Source organism: Peromyscus californicus, unplaced genomic scaffold (assembly GCF_007827085.1).
Source record: "Peromyscus californicus insignis strain IS unplaced genomic scaffold, ASM782708v3 Scaffold_1__1_contigs__length_55948999, whole genome shotgun sequence".
Taxonomy (NCBI): Eukaryota; Metazoa; Chordata; class Mammalia; order Rodentia; family Cricetidae; genus Peromyscus; species Peromyscus californicus.
The window spans coordinates 18881489-18902210 of record NW_026294492.1 but is presented as its reverse complement, the minus strand read 5'-3'; the positions used below and the strand labels follow the sequence as shown (position 1 = coordinate 18902210).

Below are 20722 nucleotides of genomic sequence, written 5' to 3'. Positions count from 1 at the left end.
CTAAGGGCAAGGATAAGAGAAAAGAGACGTCATTATTTGATCAGGAAGATGTAAGGGTTGACAGCGGTTTCAATTTGGTTATTCACATATACTCAAGGCACATGATCTTACTCTCTTCCGTACACACCACGGAGATAGATGCACCGTCTCTCCAGGCTCAAGTCTTGAGGGCTCTGGTTTCCTACTTTGCTGTGTCTCCCCAGCTCTCCCTGTTGTCCAACTTCAGACCTTCACTCTGAAGTTCTCCCTGAAGACCTCCACTACCCGAGTGCATTAACCAGCCGGCCTCCAGTTGCTTCCTATGCCGATGATCCGCATTAATACAGATATTTAAAAAGAGCTTGTTGGTCTCATAGTCCCTGGCCCACCAACCAAAACAGCGCCCCCTACATCCCAATTTCCCTCCCATCAGGTGCAAACTTTTGGGGCAAAGTATGTAGAGCCCATGTTAGCCGTGTTCACTCTCCTACCAAGCTTTTCAGCTCGTGTTTCCTGGGAGGAAGGTCCTGTTTCATGTCTGTTGGTCTCATTGCCGCCCTTCAGTTCTTCACGGCCTGGACCCCATCCCCAACGCCACCTTTGCCCACCTTACATCATCTTGCCTCTTTCAATGCAAGCCTAGGCTCGAGACCACCTCTTCTAGGCCAGTCATACTCTCATCCAGTGTCTCTGCTCATTTTCAGGGCTCCGGTAGTCAGCCCCCTCTGTGCTGGAGGGCATGCTGTCTGTTCAGGATGGCAAGCTACTTGCTGTGTGTCTGTTTTGTCCCCTCCTCTTAGAGAAACTCCAAGCTCGGCTGGCTGGCATTATATTTTCTGTCTCCTTGTGGGGTCAGAATGCTGGGGTCAGAGTTTTGCAGCCCCATGTCTACAATCTCAGGGGATGAACACAAACCTGTCATTTAGATTAGATGTCCATGGGCCACACACATCAAAGTCTGGTGTATTTGTTCATAACCCCTTATATTTGATAGATGTTCACAAAAACATGATGAGCCCTGGGAGTCCTGGTGTGAGGTGAGTCAGAAACCCCGACAAAGCTCTCCCTAATGTAGGTCATGGGAAATGAGCTACAACGAAGAACAGCCTGGCCCCTCCTGAGGATGCTCCCTCGCTGGGGATCCTCACTTAGTTCCATCTCTAACATCTTTCCCCGCCCCCTCAATTTCATTAGAACCAGGTAAAGCAAGGGTCGGTGGGGGTGGTTAAATGCCACTGGCACACTGTTGATATTTTCAGATTCCGATTTTATCTAAGACAAAAACAAAAAAACCCCAGCCATTTCCTTTTAAGAATTCAAAGAGACAGCCATATGGTGACAACATTAACATTTATTTGAAAAGGGCATTGTGAAGTCTCATTGGGAAACCACGACTAATAGTCCTAAAAGAATGACTTTGGAATAGTCCTTCCAACACCCCCTGCCTCCCCGGAAGGAAAACTAATTTGATTCAACAAGTTTAAAATACAGAGAACTGCCACAGGTGCCGATTCTGTACTCACATATAAATAAGTCGGCTAGTATATACACAACGTTGGCAACTACTAACTACATTAAACACATGCATGGACATAGGCACATACACACTCAGCCAGGTCATGAAGGTCTAAAAGAACTCAGACACATTGAGGTGGATGGGCTGCAGCATCTATGGGTGTTCAGTGCATGCCTTTAATCCTAGCAGATCTCAGAGATCTCAAGGCCAGCCTGGTCTATAGAGTGAGTTCCAGGACAGCCAGGGCTGTTACCCAGAGAAACCCTGTCTCAAACCCCCCCACACACCACCACCACCAAAAAAGGGGCAAGTGCTGGGCTCAGGAGACCCTATGCTTCCTGAAGGAGCCAGGCTGGTGCCAGGGGGCAGCCAACGGGGCCATGAAGTTCTTCCCTCTAGCCCAAGGCTTCTCCTTATCACTCCCCCAGGTATCCAGGATCAAGACCTCCCATGATTCCTCTTCTGTAGTCTTTAGATGTAGACCCAGCTTGGGTTATGGAGCCATAGAAACCATATTAAAGAGATAGAGGCAACAATTTTCCTTGAACCTTTTCCCCAGATTCCAGAGGCCAGGACCCCTGCTGCCAGAGAAGGTCAAGGGAAGCAGACGCAGCCTGCCTAATACGACTCTCTCCCACCTTCCAGCCTGCTTTCAAACAACATTCAGACCCACAGCTCAAGACTTCCCTTTCCCCCAGGCCCCCAAACACAGCCAGCCACTCATGCTCAGCAGCATCTCTGCAGCAGGTTGGGAGGCCTACGACAACAGGTCACTGGAAGGCACCATGACCCAGGGATCCCCCCAACCCAAAGATATCCGGAGGAACCTTAGGGCTTTTCCAAATCCCACTCCAGCTGAACTGTGTCCTGTGGGCCCGGGAACAGCCCGTGCACAGGTAGCATACAGGACAGGGCTGCTCTGACCAGGGTCCTTGGCCCAGGCCTATGTTCCCCTGCACTGTGTAGGTCGGGGCCCGGTCACAGGACATTTTTAGGTTTTCTTATGTGGTCATTGAGGAGTCATGAAACCATTTATTTCTAGTCTTCGAAGTTAAGAGGAAACAGGCTCAGCGCAGGGGAAAGAGCAGCTGCTTCTGGGTCACAGGTATTTTCTGTCAATCCACTTCTTACACTTGCTTATGATTGACCAAACTAACTTCTGAACCTCACACTCGTGCCCATTAGAGTCTGTCATCAGGAGGCCACCCTCTGGCCCTGGCCTATGAGGCCAGAGCCCTGGGTGGTGGTGGTGGTGGTGGGCTGGGGGCCAGTTGGCCTTAAAGAGTTGGCTGGCTCCTTTTGGCTCTGGCTTACAGCAGAGAGGGTGTACAGAACAGAGCAGGAGACAGCGCTATCAGACACCAGAGGCAGGGAAGGCGAGAGTCCCACCGGGTTCCTCCCCAGCTCCCACCCACTCTGCTTTTGCCTCTCTTCCCCAGCCTTGTTTGGAGTGACAGACCCCTGTGATCACCATCTAGACTTCCTGACTCCGAGGCATACTCGGCCAGGATCGGATTCCGTTCCCTGTCAACAGGCACCCCAATATCTTACTGAATATCAACTTAAATCTACCCAGAAGAGGGCACACCAATGGCCAGCTCTCTAGAAGCAGCATGTCCCCACTAAGCAGCCTGGGTGTGGAGAAAAAGAGGACATACAGAGGGACTGAGGAGGAGCAGATGAGTCCGCAGAATTGGAACTCGGTCCCCTTTCTCCTGTTGCTGGGCAGGGCTGAGGGACAGAAGTATCTGAGTGGGGCCTGTGTAGGCCCCTCATGCTCTAGGAAGTCTCCAAGGAAGTGGCTCTCACAAACCACAATCAGGGTCAAGATACCTCAGGGGTGGACACTGATGTCACTCGGGAACAAGAAAAAACTGGTGAACTCTTATCCAAGCCAGGCCTGGTATAAAGGATGTGGCAGGCAGGTGAAGGAAGGTGTTTTTAGCTCAAACCTTAGATTTTTCTTAGTTTCTAAAGGGTTACTTGCTTTCGTGCTTTTTTTTTAAAATTTGACTTCTTACTAAAGAGGTATTAAGGAAAAAACCTAAGTCCATGCTTATAAAGTTGGATTGAGCAACAGCCACATGGCTCCAAAGTCACGGGCGGCCTCGTCCTCAGGGACCTGAGATCATGCAGGCCATGCAGGAGCCATGAGCCCCAGCTCAGTGCAGAGAGCACGGGGAGAGTTGCATTAGAAGTGAAGAAACTATGGGGACAGGGTCAGACGGGCCCCATCTGTGACATTTAGCACGTGTGCCATGGGGAGGTCCATGTGTTCCAGTTCTCCTAATTCTGGAAAATGTTCCCACCTGTCCTAGTGAGCGGGCTGTCATCATGCGGGGTCATAGGCAGGGCTGTGGTCTAGAGCGTCCCGAGAAGCCCACACCCTCCTCAGCAGAAATGGCTCCTTTATGACCCCACGTCACACTGCCTAAAATTACACCCTGGAAAGGACTCCCGCAGGTCACCAGATCTACTTCCTTCTTCCTAAGAAGCAAAATCTCGAGAGGCAGTTCGAGAGGAAAACAGCTCAGAGAAACTTATGGGAAGTTTAAAAGGGAAAGAAAGGACTGTCCTGGACCATAGGGGGCTCCCACTGGAGGAGGCCTGGGGTGCTGCCAGAGGCCTCCTGGGGGTGCTGCCAGAGGCCTCCTGGGAGGCACAAAGGCACCCAGAGGGGCATCAGGAAAGGGTCGAGTGGTCCTTTCTGCACCCACCCAGTCCTGGGTTAGCGGCTCCCGGCACACGAGTCACATAGGCACAGGTAGGTGGCACAGAGGGAAAACGGAGCCAAAGGGATTTCCACCACCTCGACCCAGGCCACAGCAAGGCCGATTAATTGTCCCCAATGTCTCAGACTTTGCCCAGAGAGGGAAAATATCATTTCAATCCTAGCTGTTACATCTCTTTCCTTGAACCCCAAAGTGACATTTGCTCAATTGCTCCCTCCTTTGTCCCCAACCCCCCCCCCCCAACCTCCCAACAAACAAACACACAAACACACACAGCTCTTCTGGGAGCATCTTCCAGGAAGCGATGTAAACCGGCCTCAGGGCCCCAGCATCCCCCCCGCCCCCCTGCTTTCCAGTCCCCTAGAACCAGCTAGCTTTCTCAGCTTTCTCTCAACCCAGAGGGTGTGGAAACACTGTGGGATATCTGGAAGATCGACATCTGGGACCAAACTTAACTACCCGGGAAACCTCCCGAAGAGAGAGAACGGGAGAAGATCCGCCACAGGCTTCCTCCGGATAGAGGAGCTGAGAAGACACAACACCGCGGAGGCACAGACTGGTCACACTGTGCCTTGCCGATGCTGCCACCCAGCCTAGGAGAAGCCGTCCCCCTCCGTCCCCAGCCTGTTGCTCTGCCGCCAGCATCTCTACCCCAGCATCTCTACCCCAGCATCTCTACCCCAGCATCTCTACCCCAGCTCCTGCTCTAAGTGCTCAGCGTTCATTGATAGTAGAAAAAGAGACACAGATAACTGGAGATTAAAGAAGAGGCCGGGCAGGACACCCGAGACTAAGAGGTGAGAGCAGACATCTTTCACACTGTCACTTCCTGATGAGGGTGGGGAGGGGGCTTTCCTCAGCTTCCCCGAGTACCATCTATGGCTTCCTTAGACCAATCACGTCTTCATCAGGCTCTTTCCCTTGGGGGTGGCTGACCCTCCCTCATAGACGCATTCCCAATGGAAGCTTCCCAGGCCCCTCTGCTTCTCAGTGGAGGCACCCTCATGATTCTCTGTCCCTGGCTGATACAAAAGGGAAGACAGGTGAGATGCGCATTAGCCCCAGGGGGCAGGTGGCTGGATATTCCTTATGGAAGACCAGGAGGAGGCAGGAGGGCCCGTGGAGGACCGGAGGCTCCGTCTTTGCTCAACTTGGGAAGAGCCACTGTCCAAGGTGACTATTTCTCAGCTCTCCCAGCTAGATTTCCAGATGGTGAGAGTGGGCAGGAGGGCGGTCCTCCCACAGGGTCCTCTAAGGAGTTCTGTCTCCTGGAATTCAGTACACACACAGATCGGGAAACTTCATCTCATAGACGGGGATGGAATGGTTCTGTGGCTGACCATAGGCTGCAGTGATGGTCCCTGAAGGGCTTGGAGGGGGCCTAGGGACACATGGAAGAGAAAGATATGTATGAAACAGGAATTGGGGTCCTATCCTTGTGCAACTAAACCCAGCAGCCGGTTTCAGTCTGTCTGTCTGTCTGTCTCTCTCTCTGTTTTTCGAGACAGGGTTTCTCTGTGTAGCTTTGGTGCCTTTCCTGGATCTCGCTCTGTAGACCAGGCTGGCCTCAAATTCACAGAGATCCGCCTGGCTCTGCCTCCTAAGTGCTGGGATTAAAGGCACGCGCCACCGCTGCCTGGCTTTAGTTTCTCTTTAAAACTCATGCCATTCCATGAGTTCCAGATTTTCAAGATATTCTAGAATCTTCAGTCCAGTCAAGACTATGGCAGTGGTTCTCAACCTTTCCAAAGCTGCAGCCCTTTAATACAGCTCCTCATGCTGTGGTGACTCCAACCATAAAATTATTTGGTTACTACTTCATAACTGTAATTTTGCTACTGTTATGAACTGTGAAGTAAATATCTGGTATGCATGATATCTGATATGTGACCCCCACACACACAAGGGGGCTGTGACCCACAGCTTGAGAACCACTGCTCTATGGTGACACAGGTACTTTAGAAATCAAGTACTTGCCCGGGACACTAAGACTCCTGGCCTTCTCTAAGCCTTACTGAGTCAATCTCTTGCCCTCTTCATGGTGGCTGGGAATAGAGGTTGGGGGTGGAGGGAGGGCTATAAGCAGGCGTGAAAAGGGGTCTTAGGGTACCGACCCTCACCCCTGACGCTGGACACAGAGGTAGGGTCTCCCGCCCGTGCTGCCACTTACCGGATGGTGATTTCAAAGATCTGGTTGAGCTTGCTCTGCAGCAGCGATGCCTAGACACAGACAGAAGGGAAGTGAGCTTCAGGCTCCAAGAGGGTCAGCTGCCACCTCCCTGCCACCTCTCAGGACACCTGGAAGCTTCTGACTGTAGCAGCCGTGGGAGGGTAACCAGGTAGGTGTGTTCTTATCCCTGGTACCTGTCTGTTGGACTTGAACATTCAGATCAGGGACAACCACCCATCAAAGGCTGGCTGGGGACTGAAAGAGGGCCAGGAATACCAGGGAGCGTTTGGGCAGGCTTCTGCTCCTTGATACGGGGCAGCAGAGTCTGTTGGGCATGGGGTCAGGAGACCGGAGCTGACGACGTTACTCTTTCTTGATGTGTGCCCAGCACTTGGGCCTTCTCCAAGATCATAAAATGGGCAGTCCACCTCTCAAAGTGGGATGGGAATAACTTAGGACAAGGAGCACAGGCTTGGAAGATACGTGTTCTTATACAACTACAAAATATGTAGATCTTATATAGATAAAGTATAAGCCACATGCCTGTAATCTCAGCACTCAGAAGGCTGAGGCAGGATGACTGAATGTTGTAACGTGAGCCTAGGCTACATAGGGAGTTCAAGGCCAGCCCAAGATGGTACAGCAAGACCCTCGTTTAAAAGAACCTGGCTGGTGAGAGGGCTCCATGGGTAAAGTGCATGATGCAAAAGCCTGATGGCCAGAATTCAACCCCTGGAGCCCACATAACGGTGGAAGGAGGACCCAAAGTCCTTTGACCTACGTATACATACACATCCACACACAGGGTAACGATAATATTAAAAAAAATTGTTTTGTTGACAGGGTACCACTCTGTCTGGCCTGGGATTATCTATGAAGACCAGTCTGTCCTTGAACTCAGATTTACTGCCTCTACCTTCTGAGTGATGGTTTAAAGGTACGAGCCCCCCCCCCCAAGCTGGCACCCACCTCCCTTACCCCCACCCACTCCCTGCCTGTCTTTTTTTGAGGTCTCACTATGTAGCTCTGGCTGGCCTAGGATTATGTATATAGACCAAGCTGGCCTCGACTTCCCAGAGATTTGCCTGCCTCTGCCTCCTAAGCGCTGGGGTTAAAGGTCCAAGACTGTGAGTGCTACAGAGCAGTCCCTGGGCGCCGGGGAAGCAATGTAGCAGAGAGCATTGGGGTAAACAGCAGTGTACAGTATACTGGAACCAAAACCCTAATTTCTGCAGGACAAAGAGACAAGGTCTGAACCCAGCCCTGCCCTGGACCCCCAGGTCTGGTTTCCGATTGGTCAGGAAAGCACCCTATGGTATGCTACTCACCCGGGCCCCACAGTGGGCTGCAATCTCCTCGAAGGGCGCCTTCTGGAATTTCTCCACCACCTGTCGCCGCCGCTCACGCTCCTGTTCCTCAACTGCCACACTGTCCACTGTGACACAGAGAACTGAGTTAGTGTTCAGGGATGAGTTAGGGGAAGGAGCTTGAGGGAGATGGACAGGGTGGACTCTTCAGACGAAAAGGGGGCGGAGCACGGAAAGGGGGCGGAGACATGGAAAAGGGGCGGAGACCTCACGTGTCGGCATAGACCCAGATTCTGCTCGAAGCCCCGCCCTCTTGAGAATCAGTTCAAAGGACCTGCACCTGGGCTTTAAAGACCCACGTGGCTGCACTCCTGCTGGAGCTCTCAAATAAGACCTCAGATACTTGTCCCTTTTAGTACTGGCGGGGTAGTTTGAAAAAGGACCTGAACATTGAAAAGGCAGCTAGACGGTGAGAATCAACGTAGTCCCACAGCACAAGTCTGAGGAAATTTCACTTAAGGCTTTCCATACACCATTTGCTATCCAAAGTGAGGTAGCACCAAATAAAGAAAAATAGGGAGTGGGTTTAGAGGTCAAATAATGATCACTCTGAGAGGATTAGGGAGGCAGGCGGTGCGTACATTTATTTTTTTATTTTTATTTTTTATCTTTTCGAGACAAGCTCGCACTAGATAGTCCCGGCTATTCTGGAGCTTACTACGTAGTCAGGCTGGCTTCGAACTCACAGAGATCTGATTGCTTCTGCCTCCCAAGTGCTGGGATTAAAGGCACGTGTCACCACACCTACCTGAGTGCATCTATAATAACAAAATACTGAAGAGTCTTCACAGAAAGCCCATTTAGCGGCTTAATTTGTCATCAGTTAGAAACAACCTCTTAATAGGAACACCTCACCGGCCAATCATGCAGATAAAGAGGTGACTCGTGTTTAAAGTCTATCACCCTTATTAAACGAACACCAATATGATTTCTTCTCAATGCCTCTCCCTGGACATCTTGCCTTTTTAAATTTTTTTTTTATATTTTTTTTAAATTTTATCTCATTTTATTTTACAATACAATTCAGTTCCACATATCAGCCACGGATTCCTTTGTTCTCCCCCCTCCCGCCCCCCTCTCCTTCCCCCGACATCTTGCCTTTTTGTGTCACCTTCACACACAAGGAGTTTTATTCGCACAGACCAGTCCCCTGGCTATAACCCTCGAGTGGTGGCTTTCAGAGGCAGTTGGCATTAGTAAGTAGGAAAGGGATTGCAGTGACAGGCTGTACCGACCCCCTCATCAGGGAGTGGGGACTTGTACCTACAGCTTTGGTGGCTGATGAGTTTACAAGAAACCCCCAGCCTCTGCCACCTGGTCCACGTCAGCCCCAGCCTCCCTGCCCCCCCCCCCCATCAGAGTTTCCTGGGGCCGTTGTCTTACCAATGGCCTTCTTCAGTGTCTCATAGGTGATCTCCTCGGCAGGCACTCGCTGAAGGAGAAGAGACAGACGTGTTCAGAAAGGTGTGGGAGAGAAGGCAACCCCTTTGCTTCTTCCCCATTCCCAGAGGTATCTCTGAGCATGTATGGAGAAAAGCAAAGGAGGCCAATTCCTCATGAGGGTCCCTCAGAATAGAATTCTATTCTTTTCCCTACCTAAGCCGGTCCTGTCAAGCTCCGTGGGAGGAAATCATCACGCGATTTAAAAAGAAATCCTCAGAGAAACAACTGGATGTAAGAGGTAGTTGAGAAATACAATCTCCAATATGAACTCCAAGAACTTCACAACATTTTGAGGGTTCATGATATTAAATTATACCCTAAAGTGATGAATCTTAATACAGAAAGTCATAAGAGGTTAGAAATAATGGGACCTTTGCTAATGAGATTGGTCCTAAGACCGGAGGCAAAGGATCTCAACCTCTGCAGAAGCTATGAAAGGAGGCAGGAAATAATAAAACCCAAAGAAGGGAATTCCGTGGATGCAAGGCCTCAGGGACGATGCTGAGAATAATGAAGTTTGGACCAGATTCCATGAACTTCGAACCAGACTATAAGCTTCTTGGTGTTAACACCCATGCTGAATCATGTGCCATTACAAGAAGTAAGGGAAAGATGTAGACAGGAGAGAAAGATTTAATGATATAAAGTTCCAAAAGGGACACAGCTATGCTAAGTAGTTCCTTTGAGGGAGACGAGCTCAGACAGGCCCCCGGTGATGATTGTGTTTGATCTCCTGATCTGAGGGTGAGGACATGGGTGCATTCACCTTGTGAATTCACAGACAGGACAGTGCTGGGCTTGTTTGCCATTTAGTAAATGTCTGTTTGACTGGAAAGGACAGATATGGGATAAAGACACTCAGCAAATATTGCATGGACATCAATAGCATGCAGAACTCTCAGTGGGTCAAGAGAAGCTGCCAATTTGTTAATAGAAGAATTACATGCAAGAGAGCCTGAGGATTTCATCCTATGTACACCATCTATCATCCATCCATCATCCGTCCATTCATCATCCATCATCCATCCATCATCCATCATCCATCCATCCATCCATCCACCATCCATCATCCATCCATCATCCATCATCCATCTATCATCCATCATCCATCCATCATCCATCCATTCATCATCCATCCATCCATCCACCATCTATCATCCATCCATCATCCATCCATTCATCATCCATTCATCATCCATCCACCATCCATCCATCCACCATCCATCCATCCACCATCCATCATCCATCCATCATCCATCTATCCATCCATCCACCATCCATTCATCCATCATCCATCCATCCATCATCCATCCATCCACCATCCATCCATCCACCATCCATCCATCATCCATCTATCCATCCATCCACCATCCATTCATCCATCATCCATCCATCATCCATCCATTCATCATCCATCCATCCATCCACCATCCATCCATCCACCATCCATCATCCATCCATCATCCATCTATCCATCCATCCACCATCCATCCATCCATCCACCATCCATCCATCATCCATCTATCCATCCATCCACCATCCATTCATCCATCATCCATCCATCCATCCATCCATCCATCCATCATCCATCCATCCATCCATCCATCCATCCACTCATCATCTATCCATCCATGTCAGTGAAGACCAATGTAGATGAACTACAGGCATTAAGGAACCTCAGGGTAAAGGAAAGTAAAAGCAAGTTCTCCAAATGAGAGCAGGTAGAGAGATGTGCATGGAGGAAATGGGACCTGGCTGGGCTTCAAGGAACAAGCACTCCATAGGTCCAAAGGTCTAAGCACCTACACGTAGAAGAAGGCAGATTCTGGGAGGGTTTTTGCACCAGTATACTTGTGCAGATAGATGACTGAGTGTGGCACAGAGAAATGGAGCAGTGCCACCGTGCCACACGAGGTGGTAAAGGAAATAAAATGAACCTGGCAGGGCACAGGGGCACAGGGATGAAGGTTTGACCACATTAGCATTGATTCATCACTCAGAACACAGTCACCCGGCACAGGATCCTGAACCAGGACACCATGGGCTGAAACGGTGTCGCAGTGTAGCATGGGGAGGGCATAGCCCTGCATCAGTTACCAGGACACCCCTGGGCTAAGCTGACTCAAGGAAAGAACCAATGTGAGTGTCCCAGGAGGCCACCAGTGAGTAGGGGGCACTAGCTTGGTAAGCATTTCTTCTCCTTAGCTTCACTTAACTACTGAAGGCCTCAGAACTTAGGATAGGAGACATCCCCTCTGCAGTGTGGGGAAGCAGTCAGCTAACTCCAAGGCTATGACACTAGGGGTTCTCTCTTTCATGACTGGAAGGGTCTCTGAGGGCCCCCACTTCCATGTCCTCACTTTGCTTGCCTAATTAGCCAGGGTCAGAGCTTCCTGCCTTCCACAGGAATGTTCCAGACCAGCTCTGGAGGTCCAGGTTTAAAGCTTGGCCCTGGTTACAGAGATCCTTAATCCCAGCCTGTAAGGGCTTGTCTATACTCTGATCACACTTTGGGAAAGATCCAGTGTCCTCACAGCTGCCCTCAGACGCCCCCTGAGTCTTCTTGTCCCAGTCCCTCTCAGACGTGGCTCCTCTTTATTTTGTGTGAGGCTTGCCCCATGCCTGTTATTTCCCTAATTTGTATGAGGAGGAAACAGAGCAAGCCTTTCTAGAGTGATTTTTTTTTTTAATGATAGTCTCATGGAAGAAGAAGCACATTACTCTCTTAGCTGGAAATAACACTAATGCACACATGAGCAGAGTCAGTAAGAAAATGGATGTACCGGAGAAACTAATTCCCATGGACAATTTGATGCACTGTAAAGAGCTTTGGAGCACTTAACATCCAGAGTAGTGACAAAACACTCACTTCCTCTTTCTCTGGGCTGTTCCTCGATTCCACCTCTACCTGAAGGGAAATGGTCTCTCCAATGCTCTTCCTCTTGGACAAGCGATCTTCATCTGGAAAAGAAGAGCCCAGAAGCTGGGATTCCCGGTCCTTGCTAAGCCACTGGTCCCACCCTCCTCTGTGCCTTGGTCCACAGTCCTCAATGGCTCAGTACATACGTAGGTTACACTTGGAGCTTCCAGAAGCTTCTATCTGCGGTGGGCTTTCTCCACCCATCTTAGGGCGGTCAGGTTGCCTCTTTGGATTAAGATTTTTGCAACCATGTGTGGAAACAAAGAAGCTGCTTAGGACCAGAAAGCATATCTCAACTAGCACAAGATGGTTGCATTCACTATCAGTACCAGTAATGGTCATGTGTGCAGTGTTCCCTAAGAGCATTTGACTTCATTACACCACACACCTCCACATAATTCCGGGAATATGTGGGATTAGGGAATAACTTCTCTAATCCGGGAATTTTGTAGTCAAGTAACTTGGGGATTTTCAGAGACTTGCCCAAGGCGTTTTTAGAAAAGTAAGTAGGACAGACATCTTGAAATGGGTCCCTGGTTCTGTAGTCCATGCATGCTCTTTCCAATACTATGGACCAGCCCTCCACAAGCCAGGTTATCTCATGGCCCAGTTGCTTTCTGAGATTCCAAACCGAGGAAGAAGAGCATTGAAATAGGGATCGCATCATAAATTCTGCTTTCAGCTCTTATATAACTTCTAAGACGCCGCCACAAGTGATTCAGGTGTCCACACCCCCTTACTCTAGGGCTCTTACATGGTAGGGAAGGCAGAGGTAAGTTGGAAGCTTTGCCTAGAGCTCATACCTGTCAGCTGAGGGATGTAGGGCAGGCAGAGCCTGTCCGAATTGTAGCCGCTTCCTCCCAGGACTTCACTGATTTTACTCTGACGGAAGAGAAACTCGATCACCACGCCGTCTAGATTTTGAGACAGCCTGAAGAACAAAGAGGCAGAGCAGAACCGTGGGTAGCTATAACAATTCCTGGATGACTTTATCACAATAGCAATATCGTCACTGTGCAAAATGACAGAGAAATAGAAGAAAATCCCCCTAGTCCCTTTTCCAAGGGCACCCACTAGTCTACATTTTATGCAGAACCCTTTGGTTGCATACATTTGTGCCCACAGATAAATGCTCCCTTCCCTAACACACTGTTCTGTGACTAATTTGTGTGTGTGTGTGTGTGTGTGTGTGTGTGTGTGTGTGCACGCGCGCGCGCGCGCACAGGTGTACATGCATATGTGTGCATGCAGATATGTGGGGACCAGAGGTCAACGGAGAGGCCACGGTTTAGAAGGTTAAGTCCTGTTGCTGGACACCTGGTATTTCAGAGTATCTTCCCCTTGAGTTCCTCTCATGTGGAAGCCATACTGGTCCATAGCACTGTCTGAAGGCAGCTGAAGGCAGGATCCTGTCAGGGGTGACTCCTCTAGGCTGCACTCCCCCCTGGGTTTGACCAAAGCTCCTGGAGACTGCATCACCTATGCGGGACAACACTCCCAGCTCATCACAGCCTGCCCGAGGCTTGATGGTAGGGCAGTCGTGGAAGGAGTATGGTAACGTGATGGGGGTCAAACTCTGCTCAGGGCTTGGCGATCTCAGGCAGGGTCTAAGTCTCCTGATGTGTGTCTTTGCCTGGCCTCATACTGCCCACTCTCCCGTTTTGACCGCATCCCTGGTACCATCCTTACCTGGGCCTTTCCACAAACACGTCTTCGGGAAGCATGTATGGCGCTTCTTTCTTCCTGGTCTCTATGACCTGGAGTTTGGAAGGAAACAAATGATGAGATCTGGGTCCAGCAGGAGCGTGGAAGAGCTGCAGCCTCACTTTCAGGGTCCTCCTCCACCCGGCATCCTTGGAGATGCAACACACAGAGCATCTCCAGGGAGACTCCAGATTCCCCAGTCACCGTCAGAGCTGCCTGGAGAGATGAGCTGCTGCTCAAGCTGTCGCCATTGATGACGCACATTGTGTCAAGTGTCCTCAGAGTGCAGGGTACTTCATTCCTAAGAGACTGGGCTTTCTTAGTCCTGTGCTTTCGACTCACGCCAGGGAAAAGGGAATGCAGGTGGCACCACATGCCGAGTATGGCTGAGGTAAAAATCTGGCTGATGGACACTGACGGCTTGAGATCTCCTCCATAGCCTTCATCAGTGTTTTTGGAAGAGCTGTGAAAGTCTCTGAAATGGTGAGAAGCTGGAGATGGACAGTATGCAGGTGTGTGACTGTGATGTGGCAACAGACAGCCCCGCTCTTTCCAGTGAAGGGGACTTCTTGTACTTCCTTATCGGCCTGGAGTCCGTGAAAGTCCAACACTCTTGGGAAGTCTTTGGCACAGTAGCACAGCACCTGCCCTCATGTCCCCAAGCCAGCTTAGGCCAGCAGAGACCTGGAATTTTAAAGTTAATCCTAGACATCATATGAGCCCACCTAAAATACTTAAAAATTTTAAGTCAGAAAAAAAATCCTTATGTATATGAATGTTTTGCCTGTATGCAAGTATATGTACTAGACTCATATGTCTGGTATCTGTGCAGGCCAAAAGAGGATGTGAGATCCCCTGGAAATGGAGCTACAGACAGTTGTAAGCTACCAGGTGAGTACTGGGAATGGAACCCAGGTCCTCTGCAAGAGTGGTCAGTGTTCTTAACTGCTGAGTCATCATCTCTCCAGCCCCTTCAGGAGGTTTTAAAAGACCTTTATGCAACCGCTGAGATTGATGGACTAGATTGGCTACTAGGGAACAGCAAGGCAGGGAGAGATTCAAAATTAATTAGCTAAGCGACGACGTGGCAGCCTTGCGGGGAGACGCCCACTGTTCCTTCTCTCTCTCACGATTCACACTGACAGGTAGGTCAAAGTCATGCAGAGGGAGCTGGAATTTGCTTTAGAATATTTCAGCAAAGGAAAAGAAGATGATCTTGATAAGCAAACGCGAGAAATCCTGACAAGTATTTAATTTGCATAACTGTGGCTCACAGTTCTACTTTTGCTGTCGTGGTACTGGAGGGTGTTCATGACAAAAACCTTGTCTTTTTTGTTTTGAGACAGGCTTCTTTGCTGTTTAAATTATTTGGCGTGTGTGCCATGCCTGTGTGTATCCATGTGTCCGTGTGTCTGTGTGTCTGTGCCCGTGTCCATGTCCATGTGTGTGTGTGTGTGTGTGTGTGTGTGTGTAGGGGCATGCACACACCACAGTTATGTGTGGAGGTTCTGGGAGTTGGTTCTTGCCTTCACCTTGTCGGGGCCGGGTCTCTCTGGCTTTTGTCACTGCACTGTATATTCCAGGCTAGCTGGCCCACGAGCTCATGTCTCATTTTTGTCTCCGACTCCCATTTTGCCATAGGAGTGAGTGTTGGGATTTAGGTGTGTCCCACTGCATTTGGATTTCTTATATGAGTTCCAGGGTCACACTCAAGTCCATCAGGCTTGCTTGCCAAGGGCTTTTACCCTAAGACAGTTCCAGTGTTGTCCAGACTGGCCTGGACTGGATATCCTCTATCAACAGCTTCCTGAATGGCTGGAATTACAAGTCTATATCATCATGTTCAACTTCCCAAAACCTTTTTTGGTGGGGAGGAGGTCTCATGTAGCCCAGGTTTGGCTTTAGCTTGTTATGCCAAGGTCTCCTTACCTCTGAGACTTCTTGATTATAGATAGGCTTATGTCACCATACCCAGATTCATGTGGTCTAGGAATTGAACCTAGGGATTTACGTATACTATGCAAGGACTCTTTGATCTGAGTCATATCCCCAGCCCTTCCCTAAACTCCTCTCAAGTTGCTTCCATCCACGTGGTTGGAGGAGTGTGTGCCATGCGCTTCCTTAGGACAGTGGGTAGGGGGCAGGTATAAGAGACCCCTTTACTCAGGAGGCTGAGGACTGAGGATCTTTGGGCCTACGTCTAATGCTCAAGGGCTCACTGAGTTCTCAGGATCGCGAGGACACCAACCTCGTGGATGTGCTGGCAGAAGGCAGGCACCGTTGTGAGCTGGCTGATGAGGTTCAGGTAGGCTGCTCCCAGAGCGTAGAGCGCACAGCGGTTATAGGTAGGCAGATTCTCTTCATTGACTTGGGCCACGTCCTGCGGTAACACAGACAGGCTTCCGGAGTTTTTTCCCCTGACAAACCACACCAGTCTACATACACCCTCCCACCTGGCCTCCCCTCAGTCTTCCTAGAGATGGCTCATCTTTCTAGACTAAATCTTTGACCTAGAACCTTCTGGAGGCAGGAGTCATCCTTATAAAGCTAGAGAGCATGGTCCTGGGAATAACCCATGAGCTGGAGGCTCGTGAATCCCTACTAAGCATAGAGGCAATAACCTCTGGTCGCCACTCTGTGGTTTCGGCTGTGGTGACCGCCACTGCCCAAACCCTCCTCATTAGCACTAACCCCACCATTAGCTGCCATCTCCTTCAGCAAAGCTGAAGCTTAGATGACTAGATTGTCTTGTTAAACTGGGTCCATATGCTAAAAGTTGTGGGAGTCACCAGGAGATTGGGACTCAAAGGAGTCCCAAATTCTACCTCTTAGGTAAACAAAGAAAATTATAACATCTAGGTTGGCCTGCAGGATCTAGCATGGTCACAAAGATGACCTAAGACACATGTTACTAAGTTCAAGAATATGATGCCAACTTGGCTTCAGGACCCTGGAGATTGAAGCCTTTGAGGTCTGAAGGACCCACCTCGACTTCTGTGGCAATGTACTAGTATCTAGGCAGACCTTGAAGGTCTCAGGTCCTACCTAGTACCACACTGGCTGCCTATGAATCCCAGCAGAGGCTTGTTAAAGACACAGGTCCCAGCTTGGGACACAGGCTTTGTCCAGTATGGGTAATGTATATATATATATTTTTTAACAAGCACCAGTGGCAATTCTGAACAAGTAAGTCTGAGAATGAGAGAATTTTTAGATGAACACATTTGTTTCAGGATCACTTGGGGGCTTCTGGATGCCCCCTTGGGAATTTTTGGGGTAGCACTCAAACCCCATGAGAGATTTCAAATGCTAAGAGATCAGGGGTGATTCTGGGTGACCTTGTGTCCCCTTTACCTTAATGAAGAACAAGAGCCATGAATTTATTTGTTTCTGGGGCTTCTCAGACAAGAACATGGTTTGGGGGTCTTCATGGAGGAATGACCAACCAGAGTACATTGTCCCCAGACAAAGAACTGCCAGGCAAGTGCAGCAGAGTATCTCTATCTGTACCTGCTAGACAGGCCCCTCCCTGTTACATCCGGGACTCCCCACATCCGGCACTCCCCACATCCCGCACTCCCTACATCCGGCACTCCCCACATCCCGCACTCCCTACATCCGGCACTCCCCACATCCCGCACTCCCTACATCCGGCACTCCCCACATCCGGCACTCCCCACATCCCGCACTCCCCACACCAGGCCCCTCCCTGTGATGCTCTTCCGGCACTCCCCACATCTGGCACTCCCCCACACCCGGCACTTCCCACATCCAGTACTCCCCACATCCTGCACTCCCCACACCAGGCCCCTCCCTGTGATGCTCTTCCGGCACTCCCCACATCCAACACTCCCCACATCCGGCACTCCCCACATCCGGCCCCACCTGAACAGCCAGCACCAGTCGGATGAGGTCCACCATCACCTCCTCGTTGGCCAGCTCAATGCTGATGAGTGCCAGCAGGCCATAGAGCGCCTCGTAGTGCTTCTGGATGTTCGTCTCCTCCTTACAGCTCAGGTAGATGTGCCTGTACAGCTGCTGGGAGTGCTGGGGACAGGAGCAGGGGCAGAGGACAGCCGCGGTCAGTGGGGTGGACCCAGGGTGGGGGGCAAAGAGAACTGGGGAGGAAGGCCATCTGAAGGGAGGTGATAGCTGTGTGTACCCCATCTCCATCCTCAGCAACTGGTTAATCTGGTCAATTGAAGAGGGGAGGAGGCAGGCTCTGGGACCAGTGGTCCAACAGTGGCTTAGACGCTGGAATACTGGGACTAATAAACCTGACCTCTGCTGGGGCTCACTGTGTCTTCTGGCCATATTCACCTTCTTCATGAAGACAGTGTCCTGCCGGGAGCATTTGTCCACTTTCAACTTCAGGACCGAGATGTCACCGAGGGTGCTGTGAAGGCACAGAGGAGCCTCTTAACCCCTGTGTAAGGTCAACCTGAGTTCACATGGTGTCACCAAGCTTTATCCCCAGTGGTGTAGGTTGGCCTTGGCTCTTAACCCAATCTCCATTTCCTCCAAAGCTCTCACATTCCTGTTTCTTTCTCTTGGGTGCACACTCTCTCCAGCCCCCAGCCCGGGCACAAGCACGCTCTGGCTCACGCTCTCCTTGACCAAAGCCAGGGATGAACTCTAGTGGGTCTCACTGCATCCAAATTGTCCTCCCACCTGGGTGTGAGGTTACTGGCCAAGAAGACAGGTCTCGTTGGGGGGCTCCCCCATCACACATCTACCAGAGGAGAGATGTTGAGCTCACCTGATGGTAGAGAATTTGTGGCGGTTGCCATGGCGATCAATGAAGCTGATGAGAATCTCTAGGACGAAGAGGCGGATTTCTGCATCTTCCATGAGGGCGGTGGAGAGAAGACGGTCAAGGAAGTTGCTGGGCAGGGCTGACATCATGTTGTTGCACTGGAATCCTGTGGATACCTGGGAGGAAGCCCGGGACAGGCGTACTTAGGAACACTGTCACTCTCGGTGTAGAGATGAGATGCAGAAGCAGCCAGAATTCTGGTGTAAAGTGTCCCATCCTCTGCACGGAGTCCCCTGAATATCCGCCTGGAAAATCTACTCAGTTGACATGTATGGGGACAGTACGCAGGGGCAGTTAAGTGTTGAAAGTGAGTAAAGGATGAACACTAGAGAAAGGCAAGAGTCAGGGACTCCCTGAAAGTCCTAGCTGGCCAGGGAACAACTGGTGAACGGCCAGCTGTTTTGTTACAACACTTTAAGACTGGGAGTCACAAGAACTTAGAGGGCAGAGGAACGCACAGCTGGGTGGCAGGGTCCGTTCGCGCACCTGACAGTCAGCACAGCGCTGTGATAATGGCGCCTTGCGACTCAAATCAGTCGGCACAGGTAGGTACATCTCATGCACGATGCCAGATGCTCAACAGTAGCAAAGGGCACTTTCTGTTAAGTCCACACTGCAGAATGGTACCTCTGAGGATTCGGAAGGTTTCCATGGAGCCAGCCCAGCCCCAGAGCATCAAATGTTCTCTGAATGGGGCACATGAGCGTTCCCCAGACCGTCACATAAGACACTGGGTACAAATTAACAAGGGTCAACTCGGCAAAACTGCGGGATTACAAAGACCAAGGAGAGAACAGACGACTAGATATGGGAGGTATAAGAGCAAAAGGGCTCTGGGAGAGGACCCTGAGTGGGGCTGGAAGTATACTCAGTGGAGGGGCGTTTGCCTAACGTGTGTGAGGTCCGGGTTCAATCCCCAGTGCTACCAAAGCAAAGCAGCCAAACAAATGCAGTAGAGGATGAGGGTAGGAGAAGAGGGAAGAGAAGGTGTGCATGGGGTGAGGGGTCTGTACAGACTGGCGTGCCGGGAACGGAGACGGGAGCTGGTTGGTGCAATGAACAGTCTAGAGCAGTGATTCTCAGTCTTCCTAACGCTGCGACCCTTTAATATAGTTCTTCATGTTGTGCTGACCCCCAACCATAAAATTATTTTCATTGCTACTTCATAGCTGTAATCTTGCTTTTTTTTTTTTTTTTTTTTTTGGTTTTTTGAGACAAGGTTTCTCTGTATAGTTTTGGTGCCTGTCCTGGATCTCGCTCTATAGACCAGGCTGGCCTCGAACTCACAGAGATCTGCCTGGTTTTGCCTCCCAAGTGCTGGGATTAAAGGCGTGTGCCACCACCGCCTGGCTAATCTTGCTAATGTTATGAACCGTAATGTAAATATCTGTTTTCCAATGGTCTTAGGCAACCTCGGTGAAAGGGTCGTTTAAGCCCCAAATGGGTCATGTCCTACAAGTTAAGAACTACTGGTCTAGAGAGAGGAAGGACCCTGGGAACTTTGCTCGGAAAAGTCTGAAAGTTAGATGTTCATATTAGAAATTGAGATCTCCTCTGAAATAGGGAGAGAACTGGAAATGGTGTTTCCAGAAAATTCACCTGGTGTTCATGATGGCTGAAGGTGGACATAGAAACATTGAGGAGAATAACCTGGTCGTGAGATGTCCAAAGTTTAGGCTAGGGCAGGCAGCTTGTTACAAAAACAAATTTCAAAGCTGGGTATGGCAGTGCACGCATTTCTGTAATCCCAGCACTTCGTGGGTCGAGGCAGGAGGATTTTGAGTGTGATGCCAGCATAGGATAAAGTTCAAGGCCAGCCAGGGCCACAGAGGGAGGCCCTAAATATCTCTCTCTCTCTCTCTCTGTCTCTCTCTCTGTCTCTGTCTCTGTCTCTCTCTCTCTCTCTCTCTCTCTCTCTCTCTCTCTCTCACACACACACACACACACACACACACACACACACACAAATGTAGGTTTTCAGAATCTCATGGTGGCTGACCTCTCACACTCCCTAGGGACCCTACATATTTAACCCGCTGGCTGAGGGAACGGTGTTTGTGAACAACAGAACTAGA

General features: G+C 50.1%; 1 protein-coding gene across 3 annotated transcripts in view; it reads right to left on the bottom strand.

Annotated features, from left to right (window-relative positions):
• Positions 1-1310: 1310 nt before the first annotated feature.
• Positions 1311-20722, bottom strand: part of Efr3b (EFR3 homolog B) — an 84097-nt gene continuing 64685 nt past the window's right edge. For all 3 annotated transcript variants that reach the window (XM_052746018.1, XM_052746016.1, XM_052746017.1), the window contains 11 exons: positions 18591-18763; positions 18152-18227; positions 17717-17878; positions 16080-16211; positions 13817-13884; positions 12931-13058; positions 12077-12168; positions 9148-9196; positions 7726-7832; positions 6398-6447; positions 1311-5608 (listed from right to left, as the gene is read on the bottom strand). In XM_052746018.1, coding sequence (XP_052601978.1) covers positions 5503-5608; positions 6398-6447; positions 7726-7832; positions 9148-9196; positions 12077-12168; positions 12931-13058; positions 13817-13884; positions 16080-16211; positions 17717-17878; positions 18152-18227; positions 18591-18763 — 1143 coding nt within the window. In that variant the 3' untranslated portion in view covers positions 1311-5502. The remainder of the gene's footprint in view (positions 5609-6397; positions 6448-7725; positions 7833-9147; positions 9197-12076; positions 12169-12930; positions 13059-13816; positions 13885-16079; positions 16212-17716; positions 17879-18151; positions 18228-18590; positions 18764-20722) is intronic.